The following is a 25,322-nucleotide window of genomic DNA, read 5'->3' as shown; positions in this document are numbered from 1 at the left end:
ATTTCAGCGACCGTCCGCGGAGAACGCCCGTGGGACGTAAATATTTGAGATCGCGAGATCCAGCCGAACTTGCGCAACGTTGATGGCGCTCGGGCGTCGACTGTTTAAGGCTGACCTCTTTCCTTGCACGCGATTCTCGGAACTCGCTGCCGCGCAGAAAGACCCAGAACCAGTGATGGGATCAATTCATTGACATACTCATTAGCGCCCGACGTACCGATTCCCAAGTATCGCGAGCTATCCTTGTTAACTTCTAGCTAGTATCGATACAATTTAAACCAGGGGGGATCAAACGTGGCAGTTGTTCTAAAAATTTCTATAATAAAAGAACTTATACGGTTCTGGGTCAGGGTGCACCGCATAATAATCGTAAACTCTACTGAATATCTACTCGGTACAACTTGGGAAAATTTTCACGGACTAAATGTATGTTTACAGAGGCAATTCCTTTACTCTGCGCTGATGAGCGCCAGCTTTGAAGTCGAAACGTACGAGTAAATAAATTAGGACGTTGAAACTTGACCAGAGCGAGCGAGAACCAGGTTCTACGTTAGAAACCCCGATACTCTTAAGCAAATATTCCTCTTTCGACTCGATCCACTAATTTATTGTTATTTTTCCACGATACTCTCTTAGATTAGCGAAAGTCACGCAAACGTTAATAAAACGTGTGACACGGAGATCGAAAAATAGTTTTCAGGTTGTAGGACCGAGAATTTCTGGTAAAATTTCATGAAAATCGACGCTCGACGGTTCGGTAGCTATTCTCTTTTTAATATCATCGCGAGCCAGCGTCCACTTTCGGTGCTCGTTCCGCGACAGTAGAACACATTGGTCCGCGCGCGATCGTTTTACGCGCCAGTTCCTTTAATCCCGAAATTTCCTTGTTGATCCTCCACGGTCCCGCGGAATAGCTTCGTCCCAGAGCCCGGCGTCGGTCGTTACTTCTATTACCGCGCGACATGCACGAGACGTCGACACACTTTTCGCAATGGAGGCTGCCGCAGATATTTACCCTCGCAGCTGTCGTGCGCGAGTTCAAAGACGGATCTCCTATATCGGAGCCGCAATATCGGTATATAGGACACCGAGGGGAATTGCACAGACCTCGGCCCCATTATGAAAGGCCAAAAGGGCACGGCGCTGCTTTCCTCGGACGTACGCTGTACGTGGTTACGCGTGAAAATGTGTAAGACGATCCTTGGGAAGCGTCCTCTATGCCGATGTCCCTGTGAAAACGATCCTGACTCGTTTCACGCTAAATCGGTCACTTTTTGCAACGGGCGCCGGGGCATTTTCGTGAAATTGAAATATGATGTGCTCCGCGCGAAACCAGACGGCGTTTAAGTCATCTTTTTACTGGTTTTGAATTTGTTTGGACCGTAGATGACGTTGAATTCTGCTCGAGGGTTAATAATTCATATTTTAGAACTTCTATATAAAAAGTTATGTTAAAACAGTTACTATGCAATCGATATAAAAAGAAGAATACTTCGATTTCATAAAAGTCCCTGGCAACGTGTGTGAAAATAATCGATCAGGCGTGGAACGACCATCGTGCCAATTTTTTTCCACGATCGTGGTCTCGTTGTCCGTTTGCCGCGCGACAACTAGAATTGTGCTTTTTCCACGACCTTTCCTCGTGTGCACATCGGACCATTAAACGCGTTCTTCCATGGGCCATAATGTCGTGTCTGTCGTGATTTTTGCCATCAAGTCAGCGTTATCCGCGAGCAAAGGCTGCGGAATCGATGCTGTACAGAGATTTACGAGACCTACACGTTATGAGCTTAGATACAGTTTCGCCGAGACTAGTGTTTGCCTGTAAAAGCCAGAAAATAATGGTTCTTATATAATTGCCGGTACATTTACGACTGCCAGCTTTACGAGTCGCCCCAGTTCGAAGGCAAAAGCAATCGTATCTGCTGTCAAATGAGACTCGTAGCCGTCGATCGACAAGACCGAGGATCGACGACACTCTGACGACCCGAAAAATAAAGTAGATATACAGGGTGTTCGGCCATCCCTGGAAAAAATTTTAATAGAGGATTCTAGAGGCCAAAATAAGACGAAAATCAAGAATACCAATTTGTGGATGGAGGCTTCGTTAAAAAGTTATTAACAATTAAATTCAAAAATTTCAAATCGTTCTGGAAAAATTATTTTCGGTTGCAGGGGTCAATTACAATCATTTTTGATCAACAGACATACCCCCGAAATCTTGCGCATTTTCGAGAAAAAAATTCAGTACGGACGGAACTTAAAACGTTAATAACTTTTTAACGAAGCCTCCATCAACAAATTGGTATTCTTGATTTTCGTCTTATTTTGGCCCCTAGAATCCCCCATTAAAATTTTTCCCTGGTGTGGCCGAACACCCTGTATATGTTTTCTCCTTGTTTACGTAATAGACTGTAAGATCCAAGCCTGGTAGTACATTCATCTTAATCAGGACTGATGATTTATAGAGTAATAGTAGTTTCCCAACTATGCAATTATTCTATTAGAACGTTGATCGTTAATCAGTCGAATAGTTGTAAGAACAAAATGGTTAAGATGCGATGTGGAAATGGAACATCATCGGTTAATACCTTGCTCGACAAAAAATGATTTCAACCTATTAACTGTCACTCTGTTTAGGTATATTAATTGGTACAAAAAAATTGAATTCAATATTTTTTGAACTTTTTTAAAAGAAAGGTCCCATGTGCTGTCCATTTCCAACCAAAGACGCAAGAAAATCCCCTTAAATAGCTCTCAGTGATTCGAAGGAAGTCGTGGCTCTGGGAGTCGATAATCAGGGACGACAACAATAATGAAGTTTTCCACAGCCGTTGTGGCGCACAATGAAGAATAAATGTCTGATAGAATGATGAAGGGCCTTGGCGTGGATCACTAATACGTCGTGATGCGAGTTAATAGCGAGGGGTTGGAGATGATGCGACAAAAAGTTCTCAGGTGGAGTTATAATGCGTCTTCATATCGTCAAACGAGCTGGAATTACCGTTTCATCGGCGTAAAAAGTCCTTTTGTGAACGCGTAATGGGTCGTGATGTCCTGAAATGTTGATCCGAGTGACAATAAGTGGAGGGAATTCGTTATCGATAATGAGAAGCTTTTCGAGCGCATTCGTGTTCTCGTCCATACTCGATCGTTTTGAAAATTCCTCGCACAAATTATGAAGACATCGTTAGAGACGTTCAAAGAGCGTTTCAAGAAGTTCTCAAACGATGAATACTTTATTAATTTGCAGACGAAAAGAAACGAATAGTTTTTCTCGAATTTCTTAAAGCAGCCCTTTGGTTTGGTTTGTACCGTCTTCGATACGGTTTATTTTTAGAGAAGATTCAAACTGTAGCCAGGAAACCGCGAATACAAGTCAAACAAAAGGAACGGATAAGCAGTTCGAAGCGTTATTCCCTTCATAAAGCATCGATGTGCAAATATTGAAAGAAGCGTGAAGCTCGTTCGCAACGCTGCTCTCCCGACTCGTTGCTATCGCGAGGGGGTGATTTGTTTGCAAAGGAACTTTCTTGCGCGGTAAAAACGTTGGTTGATGTTTCAGAATCAAGTGCTCTTTCCGGGGGATATGCATATTTACCAGCCTCTTACTGAGTGCGTTCTTGTAAGTACCAGTACGTATAGTGCGTTTGATATTTATAGATTAGTTGCTTTAGAAAAACTACCCGAACGTCGTCCGTTTTTCGTTCGCTTCTTCTTTGTAAATTTTTCTTGCGACCGACTGTACTTCATCTCGAGCGTTTCGATTACCAAAATAACAAAATAATCGACGAAAACAGGACGCTCGTTAAGTGGACATTACGCGAAAAGTGCGAGGGGTCGAGAGCCGCTGATGGTAACAAATTACGAGGCTGACGTGAAAGCACGGGGCAACTACTTTGCATTTTCAATCTGATATAAACTTAAAATTGGAAAGCCGCGGCACGGCGCGCTGCGACGTCGACGGCGCTTTCATTAATCGATTCATTTCAAGTACGAAACAAAATTATCTGCCTCCTTGCCTCTCTCGAAATTAATTAGTCAAGGACGTCCTCGTAATTTGGATCGTCAGGGGTGAACCGGAACGATGATGAATAGCGTTCCGGAGTTAATTAAAAATACCGTCACGCATCGAATATCGATGATTCTCTCCAGCCACCACCTTCAACCACCTTTGTCGGTTCTATAGAAATGCGTATACCGAGCAAACTGCCGCGATGCTGCTGGTCATAACATAGAAATGACTGACGTCAACGGATGCCTGAAGATATCCTTGCACCATGGACGAGATCGATCCACGCAGAACGTTAGGAGAATTTTACGCGAGCATGCTCATTGTAATACTTCCAACCACCTTCCTCGAGTCTCTGGATGCTTTGTTGCACGTCGAAATCAGCCACCGAATTGTTCCTGACATTTCCTATCGTGTACAATATACTGTATTCTTTTTCATTAAAATTATCTTTAGTCTCAAGAGGAACACGAGAAACGGTTGAAGCGTTGCGTCGCGTCGTAATAAGCGTTTTATAACGAAGAAACATCACCGTGGACCAAACCATTAATTACTCTAAACAAAATAAACGCCCGTCAGAGTCTCTCGCTAAGGACTGTGTTAAACTTATCAGTACACGGTTAATTAAATTCGTAGTGTCAGAGTTTCGTGTTCGACTCGATTTATCTTTTTCAGAAACAGTCAATTAAACCCATTTTTCTAAGGAACTATACACGAATGATTAAAAACACTTCAGCATAGCTGCTTTTTACTATATGCCGATGATTCGATAGTTCCTCGATGCATTAAGTATTCCAACCATAACTTACTGCTTCGGCAGGACCTGTTGCGACTCGCGATTCGTGAACAATCTGCCTCTTATCTCTAAATGCAACTTTAGTTCAACTCTTTATCTCTAAATGCGAATCTATTCGATTCCATCGCTGGAAGCTTCAAGAAATTTATTATCACTGTCTCCATGGTATTACGTCTTCTGTCTCTGATCTATTAAAGAGATTGCTTCAGCTCCTGCAAACTCTTGGATCTCATTCGAGGAATGTTTAATTAATTTAAAAACATCTTGACATTTGTATACTATAGTTGTAAGTGTATTTTCTTAGAGATCTTAAAGTAGAACAACCTCCGTCTTTTGATCTATTTCGTCCTCTACCAGATATTTTTACATTTGATATTTTTCATCGAACGCCCCAGTAATGTCAGATCAGAAATCAGGCCTTCGGTCCCATCGAGCTATCATCGATTCTCCATCGACGGGGTGGAGCGCAGGGCCTGTCCCTTGTCAATTTTTATAATGAAACGGCACTCCATCGTTCGAACGTGGTCATGTTAAGGTATCCCAGGACGGCCATCAATTTCCCTCCTCTATGATCTCGTCGGAGGGCGAAGATTAATGTCGACTTTCGCGGTTTTTACGCCCGCTTCACGTCGCCTGGGCGACGAGCCGAGCATTCCCATTATCGTTCTCCGTCTGCCCGGGGAGTCAGGACGATTAGATGCGCGACTCGATTGAAGTTCAATGTAAGTGGATCGATCGACACGGCTTTAACATTTCCAGAACGACGACCGGGCGCACCTGTTCCGCGGACGTGACTGCCGCGCAAAGTCTTTTATTTCCGTTCGCCAATGGAAATCGAACGTACGGAAATACAAGTCCGAGAACTCAGTCAGAGCGACGGTTCGTCCGCATCGGCGCACACGGGACCAAACCGACCAAGTTTCTGCAAAAATCGTGAAACTTTTTTTTACAGAATTCACGTAGCCAGATAATTCAACGAGTTTAAAGGCGAAGCGTTGCTGGATAAAGTAAATATAGAAAGCAGCGTATAAAGGATTTGATCATGGAAGAATTTTCTCTTATAAGCTTTAGAATTACGGGAGCTCGAGGTAAGGTCAACGGAATTAGCGATTCTTTTCGCTTAAGTGCTTCGATAACACTCTAGTTCGATCGTATGTATTTACTTGGCAAATACGGACGAACGTTGATTATCGGAATCCTGATTATCCGAATGTCGACTATCGAATTGTTACGTTTGCGTGTCAGTTAGCGATCGTAGAGCAGAAGAGATCAAGTACAATGCAGTCGAACCAACTCGGATTGTCTCTCATTGTCCATTGTTACTTGTCTTTCGACCATTGTGTACTAGAAGGGACGCTTCCTAGATGTCCAATTAGTTTTGAAAAAATTTCTTTTGCGAGTAATTCGAGAATGTTACGATGCGTTGATTTTAATATATCAAACTTCACGACGTGTGTAGGTCATTGTGAAATTTATGACGAGTCAGACGGGGAAGCTACAGTTTTGCTGACTGGGAACCCTGTTTTGGCAGAATTTGGTACATGGAACGGTTTCCTAACAGACGTTTGCCAAGCGGATGAATTGCTTGCTCCGAAGAAACATGGACAGTGATGAGGATGATTCGGTTACGCGACTCCGGGATGAAAATTGTAACATCAAAGCCGGAAATTACTGTAAATGAATTACGTGCGAGGAGTCTATCGCCTGGCCAATTGGATGCATGGATTTAACAATAATACGTCTTTATTGCACAAAGATTCGCGCCAGTCACAAAAGGAAATACGACGAATAAGAGAAACAATACAATAAAGAGAAAATGAAACGACAATATTATCTGTAGCACAAAGGCTAACATTCAACGATATATTGTTATTAAATGTGATCCAAAATTACATTTAAATCGAATGGATTCATGTCTAGCAACCAAAGTAACTAAAATACAAATATTCCTGTAACCTGAAAACGCAGTTAAATAAAGTAAATGTTTATACGAACGCGTTTCTTTATTTTTACGTCTTGAATTCACCACTGAAATCGTGCTCGCATGTTTACATTTACTCCGTGTAAATTCGCTTCGATCCCAATACGAGAACCCGGGCAATCGAGAAGTTCAAATTCAAAGTTAATTAATAAGTAGTCGTAACGTTAATTACCGCGCTGTGCCGATTGGTGAGCGTGTTGCGCGTCTTCATTTACACTCCGTTGCGCCCAGTGTCCTCGATTGGAATTGCAAAGGAATAAGCGCAGGATATTTTAATATATTCCATTAATGAAATGGAACAGAAAGAACGTATCGAGCCTCGGTCGAGAGAAGCACCGGGTACGTGCCTCTGGTACACGCTATATAAGTCCGAGAGAAGTGTGTCGAGGTGAAAACTACTTTGTTTCGTTTCTGTGTGGCCGTAAAACACACAAACATCGTGTGGTACGGCAACGAAATAATCTGTGACTGCACTCGAGCAGTTGCAAAGGAAATATAAGCAGGCATAAATTAAGGGTTGTTAGAGGTAGCTGCTTATCATAATATATTCAAGAAATAAATTCTTCGAATAAAAATTTTACTTATTGATTACCAGAGTAGTGAAAAGTTCCTTAATTTGGCCTGCCAACGAAATTGGACCGCGTCGATAAATAGTTGAAGTTAGTACATTAATGTCGTTTATCGCATATGCTTTCGATGTTATGATATTACGGTATGTGGTCGACTTTCCTGTTCGGAAGTGCAACAGTTGCGTTGTTACGCAGTAAAATCTAATTTTCAAGCGTATAATTTAATATTAAAACCACATAGTAGGTTTAAAACTCATAAAGCAACACATACATTTTAGTACTTTATACATTCACGACACGATGCGGTAGCTATATTTTTCTTTGTATAAAGTAAATTAAAATTTAAATTGTCACGTGCATACGTATTATTTTCTCAGAGGATATACTATAAAGAATTTTTGAACCCACTGATACAAAAAATTCGTGGGCAAGGAGCAGTTTCACGCGTCGTTTTACTTTCTGTTTTATTGCAAAGATTACGACAACTGTTTTCGAAGTATTTCTGATAAAATGAATCGCATTTCTAGTAGTTCTGATCCAGAACGAGCGCAAAGGGGACGCGACGACGGCGAAGGAATAATGGAAACTCTGACAAGATCGACTAATCCGGTCGTAAAGGGGAGACGAATCACATTTTCATGATGCATTGTCATTCGGCACGCGTAACACGCGATTTTGATCGATACCCGCCAGCAAGCAGTAGTGACACGATAAGAATGCAAAACTTCGTGTTATTTGCACGGGAGGAAATTGTTCCGCGAAATATGAAAGTCTAATGCGAGGAAAAATATAGGCAGCTGCTCAGCTAGATATTATGCGAGTATTTTTACGTCGTAATATTTACTGTCCTACAAAGAACAGAATAACGCGTGCACCGTGCACTGTGAGTTCATGGCAGGAGTTTGCAAATAGAACCCGTACAGGTTGAGTCGCGCGAAATGCTATAAAGACTTTTTGTAATTGTTGCTTCTGAAACTATGATGCGAAGTCATGCACATGGTCGTTAGAAAGAATTCTGTCGTTCGCTAAGAATAAAAAAGAATTTCGTTTCATACCTACTCTCTTATTCTGAGTCTAGAGAGTCTAAAAATCATAAATCAAGGCGCTTGAATGCTTTCGTTAGTAGCTGTGAACGCTCGCAAGTTCGCTCGATATCTCTGGCCCCGTCGCAAAAGCTTGAAATTTTTAAATCCGTATCAGTTTGAACGTGCGGAAACAAGCTGTATCGTCACCCGGCACTTATTAATTTCCGGAAAATTAATTTCAATTGTAATATTTCGTAGCAGTTGCTTCGATATTTTCAATAAAACGTTCGTTGGAATTTCATTATGCCCTTTCGATTCGATACAAACAACGCGAAATTGCGAAATACGAACACATTTGACAAAATACTATAGATCGACGGCAACGGTGGATATTGCAAACAGTGAAATTCGAGCGATCCGTATATTATCGTTAGCGAAAATAGAATTGAATTAAAGTTTATGCTCGTGAAGCGAAAAACCAATCGAACGATTAATTACCAGATTATTATACTTTTCGCGAAATTGATGAAATAGGATTGTTCAAAAATTAATTTCGAGCTAACGTTTACGATGTATGTGTGTGTGATAAATCGTTATTTTAAAAAGCTCCTTTACGGTAACAGAAAATAAGTGCAGCGACAACCTTTAGTAAACCTCTGATATCCAATGGGAAATCTCGTGTGCTCTTCTGCAAATCATATCTCCTCCGGGAAACATTTTTCAATATAACCTCTTACGAATGCCGCCACGATTTTTCAGTATGAAATAATGCTAAGAAAAGTCCCCCCTGTATTTCTCAACGTCCCAAAACGTAATTAGATTTTATAGAGGCGCACTCGTTTGTAGGTTTCCACTTGTTCCATCGCTTCGAAACGCGCTGTATATTGCATTGTACTGTTCACAACATGAATATTATTGATCTGAAGTCTTTCATAGTACACACCACACAGTTCTAGCATCGTTTACGTGTGAATTGTAATTATCTCGTTATTTAATACCTAACTTTATTTCACGCTAGCGTTCCCGCTCGCCTCATGGCGGTCAGATATTAATTTAGCCCGACCTACAACCCATTTATATTTTCTGTTTATATTACAAATTATTATTAATGAGTTTAGGCTGCGTCGGGTAAAGCGTTGTCGTCGCGCGAGGTTTAGAAATATAAATGATGAAAATAGAAATAAAGCTAAGTAAAAGAATATTTTTAATTCCCAGAACGAAGTAAGCGAAGTCAAAGAAGCTACGAAGAAATTTAAGCTTCAGAATCGAGCAAAGCAGATTAATTTCGAAGCTTTGAGTTAACGAAGATAATCTGCAGAAAGCCTGAAATTATAACCAAACAGAGAAGGTCTGAGATCGGAGCGAAGACGAATTAAAAGATATTGGGAAAAGTTTGGGAAAGTTGCAGAACTTTGTCGCGTGAAAGCACATCAAGCAACGTTTAAGCGAATTAGAGCAAACTAGAAAAATCCTCAGCAAGTGTGGCTGAATTTCCGGAGGATACACAAGTTTGGTTCGCGTAGTAATTAATTGAATCAGTGGCGTAAGGACGAAGGTGACTCGAAGCGTTCTGAACATCCATAAAATGGTCACAGAACTATCGAACAAAGATTTATAGCGAAATCAATATTACTAGAAATAAATGGAAAATTTATAAATCGAAGTATGTATGTAACTCCGATCTTTTCAATGTCTGAAACGTATCCAGACGCACAAAAGTGGTCCTTTCCGTATGGAATCTCGTTCCAAAGTTACGAGAATAGATGGAATCTAATTCGAGTCGGTCGGAGAGTGTTAGAGCGTGTAGAAGCAAGTCGAGCTAGGTCCAGACTGTGCGGATTGAGTTTGGTTCGGGTTTATCAGAGATCGGTTCGACGAGGTCGAAGCTAATCAGCGCAAGTTCCGGAAGTATAGACACAGGTCGAGACGATGGAAACTTGCCTGCACCGTTACGGATGAATAGGGGTGGATCGGAATGGCTCGAGGCGTGTCCAGCAAAGTCAATGAAGGACTAAGTTCGTTCAGGACATTTAGATAAGTTGTGTCCCGCTGTCGGCCCTTCTGCATAAACATGCGTTTTAAGCCAATGGTCTCGTCAAGTTACGAGACTACTTATTAACTAAACACTCGACTATATTCCCTAATTGATTTTGTGGATACAAGAAATTCCTTAAAGTCGATTCCCCGCACTAACATACCTTTCCACTGTGTAACTCAGGTCTGTTCTACGTCCAATTCAATTACTTTCGTATTAGAACCGATACTCCAAATATTTTCTAAAATTAAATATGATCTACGTCTGCAAATCTAGCGTCAAACAAGCGACGTAACCATTTTCGCACATTAGGGACTACGATACGAAGAATGCATTAACTCTATTTAATTCTGAAGTTGCTAAGATGCCGCCACAGCGACGCCGATGGCCATTATAGTGTCAAATAACAGTATCGACTGGGATATTTTCCGTAACAGAAACATAATCTTATTTCAACCGAGTTTCATACGGATCAATCAAACGAGCATTTTAGGCTACCGACGTCTTAAAGGAAAAATCCAATTTAATCTACGTTTCCGTTCGGAATTTATGCTTTAGAAATCGACTCCGGGCTGTTGCATAACGCATCAACCTATCCTTGCTCCAAGTGAGCGACTATCAATACATGATACACAACAACAGCGTTCTTTACCCGCTTTCCGAGGAAGAATTCATCGACGTTCCAAGTAACCGAAAATTCAATGCTCCGTATTTCTGGAAACTCGCCAGAAATTGTCTATTATTTAAGCTGCTCGCCTGACTGCCTACCATCGTCGAATCAACACGAGGCATCGATCATCCCTTAAGTGAGCTTCGATTCATCGCCGGATGCGACTGTCGTCGAACTCGCGCCGAACAAATCCCTACGGTTACATCCCAGGGAGAGCGGAAGATCGAACCTAAAAGGTAGTGGAGACCGTATTGTATTAAGTAAAAAATTATTATCATCTGATTGCTGTCGACTCTAGTTTCTTGGGCAAAATATGGGCTTTTGCCAAATCTCTGTATTCCTCTAACACTGTTGTTTGGAAATAGTCTTAGAATAAGTGAACAATAGAGCAAGCGTGTACTGTGAAAATTTACGTGTGATCAACAAGTGAGGCAATTGGGGGTGTGTTCGTCGCTTGAGATTCGAAACAGCAGAGACCTATTTTTGAAAGGGATCGTTGCCTGAGATGGAAAATGGTTACTGTACAACGATCGAAAACTATCGGGAGAATGATTGGATGTTGGCTAAGCTCCCAACCATACGACAAAACCATCATCGCGACCAAAACTAATCCTGCTGGCGGTTTGTGGAAGGTATAATTCACTATCTTTTGTTAAACTTGAGCTAAACAATAACAGTATCATATTGTCAACAAATTAAAGGTAGGTGTCAGAAACTGATCCACGATCAACTTGCATCGATTAATAGGTATGGACTCATACTACTGGACAATATCGCTTTATCACACATCGCGTATCACAATAGCAATGTTACATTTTCACATACGGTATATTCTCAGAAGATATTTTCAATGCACTATCATCTTTTTCGTCATTGTCGCACTCTACCATATTTCGTCGAGTCTTATACAGAGACAAACTTGCAACGCATCTCGTAGCCAATCAGAACTTCGAAGTTCTGAAGCGTTGCAAGTGAAACGAACCACGACCGGAAGTTTTGCCCTTGGCGTTGTCAAAGTTCCCGACCGTGGCACTCGCGCGTAGGAGGACAGATACGAGTAGAGAGAAAAGCTGTGAGATTAGCTGAAAAACATTTTGTTTCTAGCTGCGCAGCGTCTTACGCATCAAATTATTCTCTTATTTCCAAGTTTTGATTAAAACGCATGTTCAACTTCCGAATCATGCGTATTTTTTAACACGAGATACAGACCAGATCCTTCAAAATGGAACAAAATGTTAAAAAGATCGTGCATTAAATTTTAAGAGGATCCTTGTAAGAAGGCTTTAATCTTCGACTTGGTCGTGGTTTTAATGGATCGTTTTCTGTAAATAGTGTAAGATTTAGGAATACATGGAATTTTAGATATTGGGTATCTGTATTGTTCATAAAATATGTACGTGAACTGGTGTTATATTAAATCTAGTAGATAATAATTTTACCTAAAATTATTTAATTTATATCCAAGATAAAATTTAAAGTTGCTCGCTAACAAGAAATCCATCATGGTAGACAAGTTATATGGTCTGCTCTGTACGTGGACCACCAAGTCGAAATTCTGTTTTACGCCACATTGGGTGCCAAACTCTCCCTCCGTTTTATTACTCTTCGAAACGATGGGTCCCAAGAGCTTGTGATAAAACACAGGACTGTTTTCATGTTATGCACTCTTGAGAACTGCTCCACTTCCTAAGATTTAATACTGGACTCTTCCAACGCATAGTATAGTTAAGACTAAACTGACTTTCTTAGCTATTAACTTTTTCATTCTCTCCTATGTGTCATATTCTTGTCAACGTTCACCACCATAATGTGATACCACCACACACGCCATAAAATGATATGATAACCTCTTGGTTTGCAATTTCATATAAAATCCATTTCTTTACTCTTGCTTGTTAATCTCTGCGCGAATTTTTATCAGTCTTTGAAAGAGAAAATAGTTGCCCATGTAGGTATGTTTTATCAAAGATAAAATTTTAATAAAATCAATTTCAAACTTCCAAGGGCCGCATTCTAGTCTTGCTCTGCGGCAACAGATCTCGTTAGAACACTTGACAAATAAAAACAACTGGATAAATTTGCCCATTTGTCTGGCCACTATGCAGCCCTAAATTCTACAACTCGTATCTCAAGTCCCTCGGAATTTTTCATTCTCCCGAAACATAAAACCATTTTCACCGTTTCAATGCTACCATTTCGATCGAACTCTCTACTGTTGCGCCGTACGAACTTTCACAGAACATTTGCTTTCGCGATTCCCATTTCTCCACGTCCCACCGATGGTCGAGTTCGAGGATTTGCCCGATGGCTAATAATTCTTCGGGGCAGTGCTCGCTCGCGTGCCCACCTGCTGTTTCCTACAACTTCCAGGAACTCCTACTGGAACTTCACAATATCAATGTATTATCGATGTCAAAGGAGGAAGGGTACTTCCGAGATGATAAGAAATCCTTTCGAAACAAAATTTCACGACGAACACGTTCTAGCGACGATTTTCTTAAAGGCATTTCGAGATCATTAATCATTTTCTTAAATCCACGCGAAGCTCTTTTAAACCATGTATCGTAAGAAATTATATCGTTCCGTACAGAAACAAATGACTACCAGAAAGCAAAAAGATAACATTGTTCTATGTTCCCCGTAAAATTAAACAAGTTTGGCCTGCAGTGTTCTGTTTCACTTTGAAAATTAAATGGATTATGCGGGTGAGCCGTGTTAAATGCCCTACCCAGTGCAGCATCGACGAGAAACATCAGGTATTTCAACGAACAGCGACTTGTTTATAGATCGTACGGACAATGGACTGCTATTACAAGCGGGACGCCTCGCGCAATTAAAGCCTCTCCCGCTCGCGAGTCGCTATTTAGTTGGCCGCAAACTTCTACGATCCCACCAGCACGTTGCGTACGCTTTCGTTGCTCCATTCTGGTGAGAGATTATTGTACTGGCTGCTGTTTACTACGAACGAGTGCCCTACAGTCTCTCCGTGCCCTTTCCGCTCCGGTTACTCGTGAAATATTGGATTCTTAATTAAACTAATACCAGCCACTGTTCTCTATGCAACGCGAGTTCCTGTTATGCCGAAGAAAAATTAAACGGTTCGCCGCAGCTTTGTGCAGCCGCATCGAATTGCATTTCATTTTACAACTACGCACGGTACTTAATCGGTGGACAGATAGCTTGGGTAAATCGAGACCCATCCGATGAAAACATATTTCTTTTCTTTTCTTAGATGCATATCCCTTTTCAGAAAAATATTTGCAAAGTTTCGATATCGATCTTTGTATGAATAATGTTCAAATTTATCAGCTTCTCATAACTCATCCGTTTCGACTGCCACACGATATATCTTCTGCGGCAAAGGCAGCTTCTTCACCGGGAATTTTATTTTTTTTTTAACAATTTTCCATGACGTGTCAATTTTGCTCTTTAAAATTGGCTGCAACAATTTATTTTCATTGCTCGCATCAACGTTATCGATCGTGCGAAACTATCGTCTGCGTGGCTATTCAGTGTCGTGTCAGCTAAGCATAACAAGCCATAAAAACTGTTCTCCCGTTGTCCCCTTTGGCTTTTCTGTGTCTTCGATAAGCTTCTTTTGGCACTTTGTTCGAGCGCGAGGCACAAAGCACGACCGTCTACTAATTGCGTAGATTGTTGGGAAAGAAAACAAAAGGGAAAATTAGTGGCCGGCATACGTGAGACAAAAGCGTGAGAGAGGACTGATAAGGTTATCAAAATTTCTGCGTTTCTTCTGAAATTGTCGTTGCAGAATCTGCGTAGTTCTACCAGGTAGTAAACGAGGAAGCAGCACGGAGGAGGCTAGAGCAAGCATTAAATTTTATTAGCACGGGGATTGTAGGACAATTTATTCGGCCATTACCAACTTTATTAAGGAAGGCAGCCAACTTTCGATGGTTACGTATTAACCCGATCGAGGATGTTATAATTATTTTCTGGGTTATGCACGATGCATTCTAATTTGCAGGAGACATGCTAGAAAATATGCAAATTCCTGACATGGTATCAAAGTAGAAAATGGACGTGGAGCTACAATACTTCTGTTGTTTTCAATTATTTACACTCAACTATCTTCAAATTGCTTCTAACCCTTGATAAACGCAAGCGTATTTTCACAGTTACAAAGTTTGTCGTCATGGAAGCTTCATAAGTTTTCGGATAGCTACCTTCTTTCTCAAGGAAAAGTAAACTTTTAACTGGAGACTTAGGGATATCGAAAGCTGTTCAACGTTTACAAGCCACTTTTAATGAGTTCACTGAATCGAACAATAACGTTCATCCGTGGTTCCATCGATTTCAGCGTGGCGTAACGTGCAGCTCGACGCGGAAATTACCGATGAAAATTAGTGTGTTTATGGGGAGTTCAAAATTAAGAAACTAATTATTAGTTGAGAAAGATAAACAGATAAATTAACGAGCTTCGAAGCACTAGGTACACGTTACAATTGGTAGGAAAATGTTCGAAAATCACAAACGAGGAAATCAGATCTGTTAAAATTCAACTCACCATTTTTCACTTCAATGCATTTTTCTCATGAATCCATTGTCAATCGTACTCTGTTATTCCAAGCAATTATTTTTGTTTTGTACTCTCGTTTCAAAATGTGAACTATTCGAAAATGAGGATGATGCTATAGTTACACAACTGTATGCATACGTATTGTTCTTTTCTGTTCCTCACATTTTGTAAAAAGTAACAGCATCTCGCGAAACAATGTTATATCCATTTTATTAACACGCCCCCGTGATTCTTGCAGGATGAAAATGTCCTGTCACTGTTGGATTATTGCACAGTTTAATTACGGTTTAATCCATTCGTTGACATATATTTCGTATTTGCTGTCGACAGGATGCAACATTTAATATTACAGAATATTCAAGCGCAACCGTATGGAGGCGAAAGAATTAATTTAACAAAAATCAGAAGACATAAAAGGCGAAACCAAAGATTAATAAAGTACGAGAAATAATTTTATTTTTATTGGAATAACACGATTAAATCACGATGGCGAATAAATGACAGAGTTATTTGCAAATTTCTGCAATCTTTGTAAACAGTACTCGAGCATCGTTATTAGATAATAATGAATTAATTGGTAGAGACGAGTCGCGTGCAAGCGAAGCGTTTCGTACCGCATACTAAGAATGGTCTGACCATCAGAAGATTCCATTAGCAGGTCTGAAGCATTAGGTACACCCACTTCGCGAGATATTTCATTTTCTCGCTCGCAGGGGAATTCCTCCGGCGATATTTAGAAATGTCCGCGTCGATTGCAGACTTCGAGCCACTCTCATAAAATTAGCTCAAATTGCGAACCTCTGCGGGAGGTCTCGCAGAAAAAGCAGCGACGGGTTTTGATAACGCGGGAGCTTTACTCTGAGAACGCCGGGAAAAATAGTGGAAAGTAAGTGCAGGGCTGGTAACAGCGAAGTTACCCTCCTCCCTTGCAATCCCTTCGACTCACCGAAGATAAAGATTTCACGATGCCGAAGGCGGCGACGGAACAGAGTTATTAGAGCAAAATGGAAAAGCGTACGTCTATTTCGAAATACTTTTGCGTCTCGATCGTTTGCATTCGGTCCTCTTGAAAATACGTACATTAAAAAAGATATTTACGGTTCATAGTAACCCCATTAATATTAATAATAAAAATAAACAAGCTACGTTTGTTTACGCTATATAATTAATAATGTCCAAGTATGTTTCATAGCCGCGGTCGCGTTAAATTCTTCTTAAGTTGTTAATTTCTGAAAAGGGTCGAGTACAAACGACCGAAACGTAAAAGAAATCCTTATTATTGTGTCGTTTACCTTTGTAAAACGAAGGAGGAATTAAAAGGAAAACTCCAGTTTCTCTTTTACTACTTGTAGTTATTAGAGTCACAAAGAGACGGTCCTTTCGAGACGATACTTTCGAAGAGAATAGGTTTCCAGTTCACAGACTCGCTGTTAAATATGTACAATCCAAAGAAAGTATATATGTTTTCCGAAGCACCGAGGAAATCCAGCGAAATTCCAAGATTCCGCGGAACAAAGGTCGAAGGATGAAAGTGTTATTACCCTCCAACTGTTCGCGGTCGAAAGTTCCCAAGAATTCGACGAACTTTGATGATCGATGATATTCTCCGGTATTATTCTCGAAATTGGGGAAGTATTTCTTGACAAAATGCAACCCGTTTGACAAATACGTAGAAGAATTTCTCGGAGTAATATTGCACGCTTCAAGAATTCGCCATCGTATGGAAATCTTTCTGTAGATGGATCTATCTAGACACGTGGCTTGACAGGATTTCTCTGTAGATGGAGATGCTTTGTATTTCTTCAAATTAAACCCTGGTTTAAAACCAAGAATTTATTAATATTTCAATTATGCAGCCTTTAAAGGGTGCGTGTGTACAAATTTTAGTGCATCGCGGGTGGTACAACTAGCGAAAATTGATTCTGTATGCAAATATAAGTCGAAAATACAGAACAAAATTTGTTAGTATAATGGCCCGTTTTCGAGAATTTATCGGGTACGTATGCAGTAGAGTACGACTTGGACATCGGCGCAAGTAGAAATAGTGGGTATTGAACAGATGCGCCAGCCAAATCGTATTCGATAGCACGCGTACTCGACAAATCTGCAAATTGCATTATCTCTAAAGCGAACCATTATGTAAAAACGATTTATTCTACATTTACTTTTGCGCGTGTTATCTCTGTAAACTTTAACGATCGATTAGAGTCCATTGAAGTAAATAATGAACAAAAGTAGCGTCAGAATGATTCAACTTTGTGATTTACAAGTTCATATTTCACCCGCTGTAAATTACACTACACGTGTTCCATAGCAAGCATGCTCGAAGGCAAGCTAAAGTAATACATAACAGACGTATACAGTCTATGGTCGTATATCAGTCCTGACACGTTGAACTGTCGAGATATCGATCTTTCCCTTAATCTCTGTCGAAAAAGAAGACAAGAGAAACGTGCTGTGGTCCGCCAGTGTGTCGTAGCCCACGATTGAGAACCGCCGAACTTCGAGTCAACGTATAACTAAATCATGCTTTTCTCCAAAAGACATTTCGAACCCCTTTCCAAAGTCCACGACTTGGATCACAAGTCAATAAGTCTGGCGCCACTACAACTGTTCCAAAGCTGTCAAAGTAGCTACGGCCTGCGGTCTACTTTGTGCCAACGTCAAAGCTTTGTCGGGAAGGGATAACCAACCGGAGTTCTCGCTGAGGAAGGAACGACTCGATGGCAAACTTCATCGACAGGCGGGCTGGAGGCTGTCAATCGCTTCGTTGATCGTACGTATTCGGAACGGGGCCAGGAAAAGTGTGTTCCGACGTAAAGGGTTTGGGGGTGTTCCGCAGAATCTGGCGCGAAACAACCCGGAGGTCGGGGATGCTCGCGAAATACGAGCTACGATCTGGCTGGCAAGTAGGGCAGAACGGGTTTTTGTTTGCGGTTGGATTATGCTGATGCTCTCGAACATTCTGATTGATATATTTACGATAGATCTACGATTTTATGACATTCTCCAGCGCTAAGGTCCGAACTTTTCTTCGATACCCAGCGTTACTTTTTGTTTCAATCCCTACGCGTTCTTTATTTTCAAATGAAGTTTTCAACGAAGACATTCTGGTTATGTAAGTGCCCAATTAATTTGGCAAGAATCTTAAGCGTCCAACAATGGGGGAAGTCTTCTAACTACTCGAGAACCCAACTAGATGTATTAAGAGGATGCACCACCCTAATAGGACCAAAACGAGTAGCCTTACAAAGTTTTTGCAATAATTGTATGCATCGGGTTGAAACGATATTTTAATTTGGTAAATTTCTATATTTATATAGCTTTTAGCTTCTTCAAATCAAAAGTTGACGAATCAAAAAATTCTTTGAGATGGTGAAACTCCATAACCAACTGCAAATATTGCTTCAGAAGTCTTAATAATCTACAGCAACGCGTTTGTGTCGTGAATATTGCCGGATGAACAGGGTGGAATCTAGCGGGCAAGTAAAGCAGACAGGGTTTTCGTTTGCGGTTGAAGGAGCTACGACTTAAGGGATTACATATGAGTCGAATGACGTAATCTAAGAACAACTTGAGAGGTAGATCAAACGAAAACCGCACATCAATATGAAATGAGTTTCCTTTTACTCGAAAGGAACACTCTTCCATTACGATTGTGCAAAAGAGGAAAGAAACAAACTAATTAATAATGGAGATACGATGTCAAAGTTATGTAGGCACGACTAAACGGACTTTAACACAAAGGTTGGTTTCTCCCTTGTAGCCCAGGTGTACCAAAGAACAAATATGTTATAGTTCTTAGATCTACAAACAAGTATACAACGCTCCATCAAACTCGGTGTTTGGCGGTTGACGATGTACCCTTTCGAGACCAAACGTGACACATTAACCGATGCCAATTATCACCTAAGACGCCCGACTCATTCACCCTAAATGTTAGGAAAGGAAGAGGGCCGAGGATGATCGCGAAATACGCGGCGCGCAGCGCGACCGGATCTGACGGGCAAGTAGGGCAGAGCGGGTTTTCGTTTGCGGTTGAAAGAGCTTCGAGTTAAGAGAAAAAGCCGGTCTCTCTCTCTCGAGGGTTGGAGGGTAGGTCGAGAGGGGCTGAAAATTCGCGCAGGCGTTTCCAGCATCGTCCATCGTGGCGCCTCGACGGTTCCCCGTTACACCCCGCGGCCCGAGCGCCTATCAGCGATTCTCACCCCTAACCCCGTGCACCCTTCGTCGACGAAACGGCGACTCGGCGCTGCTCGCTGCGCCTCGGTCAATCCGCGACTAGTATGGCGCTACGCGCTCCGACACGGCATCGTACGTAGCGTTGCTCGTCGTTCGACTGCGGATCGTGCACTTTGACCGCTCCTGCACGACAATATCGGAAACGCGCGTGAACGATTGCCGTTCGCCCGTACCTGGCGTACCGATTGATCGGCGAACGACAGCGACGAAAGTTGACGTTTCGCGCGGCTAAAAAGTACACGAACGAAAGCGAGAGGAAAACCCCGCGGGGGTGGTTGTTTTCCAAGTGCAGCTTCGCCAGACAGAGAGAGTGGCCAACCGACGGGGACGGGACGAGCGCGAGTCAGAGGCCAAGCGTTTAACCGCGTGCATCCCGAGGAGGATCGACGAGGACGCCGGGTGGTAAGCGCTGATTGCATTGCGGTGGCACGAACAGCGATAAGCGCGCGCCAGTAATAAGTGAAATGATAGCGTCGTTAGCCGTGGCCCGGAGCACGAGGGCTGATGGTAGCCGCGGCAGGTGTCCGGTCCGGCGCGTGCTGTGAGGCAACGATGCAAGAGGATCGCCCGACACCGGGCAAGAACAGGACAGAGAGGAGCCAACGAACGCGCACACATCGCTAGATCCCCCAGTAGCAAACGGGCTGGGAAAAACGGAGAGGGACAGAGGAACTCTCTGCGTCAACCGTACAGCTGATCGCTGATAAACATGAGACTGCCGTGAACGCGAGGCGCCGCGCCGTTCCTCGTCAGTGCTTTGGATCGCCGGTTCCCGCCAGCCTCTAACCTCTGAGAAACGCTGATAGCAAAATGGCATGTCCTTTTTCACGGGAACGCTTCAAAGCCCAATGCGACGAGGGAAGCGGCACCCAGGGCAACAGTCGGAGGATCGCCAGGTTCGGACGGGACGACGGCGGCAAGTCCAGGCAATCATCCTTCGACGTCACGTCGTTGATGATGCGAGAGGAGATCGAGGACCCCGAGGACACGCAGACGCTCAACTTGAAGCATCTCAGAGCTGCCGTTCTTGTGCTGACCAATCCATCGGTATGATGGACGTTTCTTTATTTACCGCGCTCTCTCCTTATACAGGATGCCCAAAAAAGTTGGGACGTATTACCGAGATCAAATAGATGAAAAATACTTTATCGAAACGATAAGCTTTCAAAAATATTTTTAAAGTAAGTTTGGTCCCAACCTTTATGGACGCTTAATGAAACTTAACGAAATTTAAACAAGCTCTTTTTCAACCGTCAAGCCCTTTAAGAATACTTGATCCATTTGAGCGTTCGATACAGCGTTTAGAGTACAGAAACTCTCGTCAAGAATATCCCAATCCTACTTCCGAGCTATAATAATGAAATTAGCATAAATCAGAATGAACAGAGACACCGTCGTCGCTGTCACCAGAACCGTCGACTCGCACACGAAACTAGAATAGGGACACCTTGCGCGCCAGAAGTCGGGTGAAGCTCGCGATTGGTTCTATCGGCGCGAGAACAAGAACACGACTCTGGAAACTCGAAATACGCTGGAACAGAGGCGAAGTTTCGAGTTAGGGAACAAGGACGAAAATTTATGCGACTTCCCTGTCCCAAGTTCGTCATATTTCTTGAAATTTTTCAAGTGACTCTGCGATTCAATTTTCCCCAGCTTTCTTCGTCGACTCGGCGCGATTGTTGCCTGGAGGATACGGTTGTAAAGAGTAAAAGCTATATAAATGATGAGGTCGCCGTTCGTCTCCGATTCGTCCAGCCTCAGGGATCCTCTTAGAGCTCCTCGAGAATAAGAATCAAGAGATATCGCGTGTCGTCCCTTCGGATAGAACCCGTACTCGGAGTCCCCTTCCTCGGTTATTGATCAACGTCTGATTAAACAAAATACCCTCTATTTATCGTGTACCGGAGTGTCACTGGATTCGAAAATAGGGTAGAACCTCCGTTTTCTGAACTGATAGACAAGACACTCTTGGACGAAAAAGATAACTCGCGAAAACAAATCTATAATTGGCCTAGTATACAGGGTGCTTCGCCATCCCTGGGAAAAATTTTAATGGGAGATTGTAGAGGCTGAAATAAGATGAAAATCAAGGATACTAATTTGTTGATTGGGGCTTCGTTAAAAAGTTATTAAAAAATTAAATTAAAAAATTTCAAATCATTCACGGAAAATTATTTTCGATTGCACGGGTCAATTACAATCATTTTTGGTCAATAGACATACCCCCGAAATCCTACGCACATTAGAGTAAAAAATTCCTTACCAAAAATGTAATGTCTGACCATGCATTGATATGTTTCACTGAAATTTCATGCGTATGTTTAAAACATCATAACTCCTGAACGGATTGGAGGATTTTAATGTTTCTAAAGGCAAACAACGCGTATTTTAGTGGAGAATATGTAGAAATTCCAAGAATATTCGAAAACTTGTTCCTTGACCCCGTAAAGTGAGGAAACCCCCATAAAAATGGTTCAATTTTCAAACGTCCATAACTCCTACAATGGCCAATGAATCTCATTGGAATTTAGTCTGGAAGTAGAGCTCATGGATACCTACAAAAAAGTACTAAACACTTTTCCATACAGTGTCAAACAAATGTATTAAAAATAAAAACGCATTTTCAAGAAAAATCGATAGGGGGTAGGTGCTGAAATTTTTCGGCGAAAAAAAAAAATTTTCAATCGTTCTGGAAAAATTATTTTCGGTTGCGGAGGTCAATTACAATCAATTTTTGTCAATACATATACCCCCGAAATCCTACATACTTTGGAGAAAACAATTCTTTACCGAAAATATACTGTGTGACCGGAAATGATTCTATAACCTTTTAACGAAGCCTCAATCAACAAATTAGTATCCTTGATTTTCGTCTTATTTTAGCCTCTAGAATGTCCCATTAAAATTTTTCCCAGAGGTGGCCGAACACCCTATATAGTTCAGAGTTGAAATAGCCTTTTTCGATCAATGACACATTTTTAGAACGTCCTGTGACTCAACGATGGTGACAATATCAAACGTGAATGTACATTTTGCATCCAAAGGGCCTACATGGCATTGCAAGAGGAATGGAATTGCTTTGAAAACCATGGCAGAGAGCCATGAATCGTCATGTATGAAATCACGTTCTATTGTAGTTGCTATCTAATAAATTAAAGTACTGAAATATGCAGCATTATCTGTATTATTATTTAAAATTGTACGAAAAACATGCTTATGTAGCCCACTGAATTCTATATTAAAAATATTCATTAGTGACCCTCTCGGATTGTCAAGCATATCTACTTGAAATCCCACTCACTGATTAAGGAATCACCTTATTTCACGTTTGAAGTAAAAATAAAACACGGATAGATTTTAACAAATGTTTGTTAATTATAATACGTATATAACTTTATGAATTATTATATTCCACCAATATTAGCAGATATTGGTGAAAGATAATCTACCAACATAAATATTAATATTATTCATACAAATGTTGTTTGTCATGCTGAATATTAATAGGGAAATGATAATGACCAACATAATCATAATTTGAACAATTAATATTCGAACGTTTTGAACCTAATTTGGTAATTTTAACATCCTTGTCTACTAATTGTTTTGTTGAAATAGCAAAACATTGGAGATAATAACGAACAGTGCGTGAATATTGAAAAGTACTCGTACTAAAAATGTGATTATCGTTGACGTTCTGTTCTTATTGAGGGCAAAAATGAAATAGAATTGACTCGTGGAAAGTTTCGTATTCATAGGATCATCTCGACGTGCAATACGACAAAATAACCACGATGCTTCGCGGTCGTTGTGGCCGCGCTGTTATTAAACGCGATAAGATCGTCGGCCCAGTTCCCATCAGAAACACGAACAACATTCCGTGACTAATACAAATTAGAATTTTTCCCCGACGAGAGTCAGGCCGGAAACGCGTCGAGGGTTGTTTTCATTTTGCTCATGCTCGCGAAAATACCGTTCAAAAATTTCATTGAACGCAACGCACCGCAGGTATCAATTAACGGCGTGCCACCGATGTTGGTTCACTTAATTTGATTCGTTTATTTTATTCATTCGATGTGTTTATACGGGACGAGCGCTTTAATAAAAAAAGAAATGCGGTCGAGAGATCGTGGAAAGGAAGAAGAACAGTGCAAACATACGAGAGGAGAGAACGCGAATAGAAAAAGTTACAAATCACGCATGCAAGTGAAAACCAAATGTTTAATTAATAGGGGAGAACCAGTAAAACAAGGCATCGAAACCACAGTGTATGATTTCAAAGAGCTAAATTCTAGAGGGAATACGAAAATGCATTTGCTGCAGAATATCGGGGCAGATAACCTGCTGATGGATTAGTTTATATACAAAGAGCAGGTCAGCCTTGATACGACGTTGCTCGAGAGTCAATAACCCTAGTTGCTACTGTATAGGACCATCATTATGGTAATAATCGGACGTAGATCTATTCAGCCGGGAAACTAGTCGAAGAATCACGAGGGTCGAATAATAGAATAATACCATAGATAATATTGTGGCATTTTTAATGATTGAAAGAATAATATGGCATTCTAAAAATTCTCTGTTTACAATATCATCAAGAATATTATGAATAAACAAGTTATAGATTAGGAAACGCAAGTGGGTTGAAACACCTGAGAGCGCCGTAATCCTTTTGAAATAGCAATCATTAAATCTTACGATATGAGTTCTGTCAGCTATAAAACTAGATAACCAGGAGAAGAGGAAGCTATGCATCCAAGTGCTTGAAGGTTCGATAAAGGAAAGGGATGATTCAAGGGGTCGAAATCTCTCTACTTGGAAACCACTCTCAATACTGTTACGTACGAAGCGCTGGTAAACTGGCAAGTTTGTCAGAACGAACCGCTTAGATATGATGCCATTTTGCTCACTGATTACTAAACTTTTACATAAAAATGATAATTTGTGAGAAATTATGATTAGTCCACAGGATAAGGCGAGAGATTTATCGCCACCTTTAAGTATAGGGTAGGCTTAATATATTTTCCAAGATACTGGAAACGCATCAGCCTTCACAGATTTTTATAATAAAAGTTCGTGCACGCGAAGCGACGTAGTGCAGCTCTCGTGCATCTAATTAGGGAAATTAATTCGGTGAGAACCAAACAGGCGGTATGATATACAGTACATATGTGACAGGGACCCTGTGCATTTATAATATAATTCTAATTAGAATACAGAATATTAACATTACTATTAATTGGTAGGTCGAAAAAAGTTGATCTCGATCGATAGGGTTCGAATAATTAATTAAAATAGTCGACGAATTTAAAGTTCCTTTTCTTGACGTGCTTTAAAACTGTGGAGGCTTTAAATGCATGCTATATAAGAAAGGCGAGGGCGGAATAATAGGAATCGCAAGGTAATAACATGTCAAGAGCAGGAATGATATTTATAGAACTGCAGGTAGAAC

The 25,322-nt window shown here is 41.2% G+C and overlaps 1 protein-coding gene across 2 annotated transcripts in view; it reads left to right on the top strand.

The window, feature by feature from the left end:
* The first annotated feature begins 19,897 nt into the window (after positions 1–19,897).
* Gycalpha99b (guanylate cyclase 1 soluble subunit alpha 2) overlaps positions 19,898–25,322 on the top strand; it is a 50,475-nt gene continuing 45,050 nt past the window's right edge. For both annotated transcript variants that reach the window (XM_076765090.1, XM_076765080.1), the window contains exon 1: positions 19,898–20,917. In XM_076765090.1, coding sequence (XP_076621205.1) covers positions 20,686–20,917 — 232 coding nt within the window. In that variant the 5' untranslated portion in view covers positions 19,898–20,685. The remainder of the gene's footprint in view (positions 20,918–25,322) is intronic.

This window comes from Colletes latitarsis, chromosome 1 (genome assembly GCF_051014445.1).
Source record: "Colletes latitarsis isolate SP2378_abdomen chromosome 1, iyColLati1, whole genome shotgun sequence".
NCBI lineage: Eukaryota > Metazoa > Arthropoda > Insecta > Hymenoptera > Colletidae > Colletes > Colletes latitarsis.
This window is presented reverse-complemented; position numbering and strand designations above follow the sequence as displayed.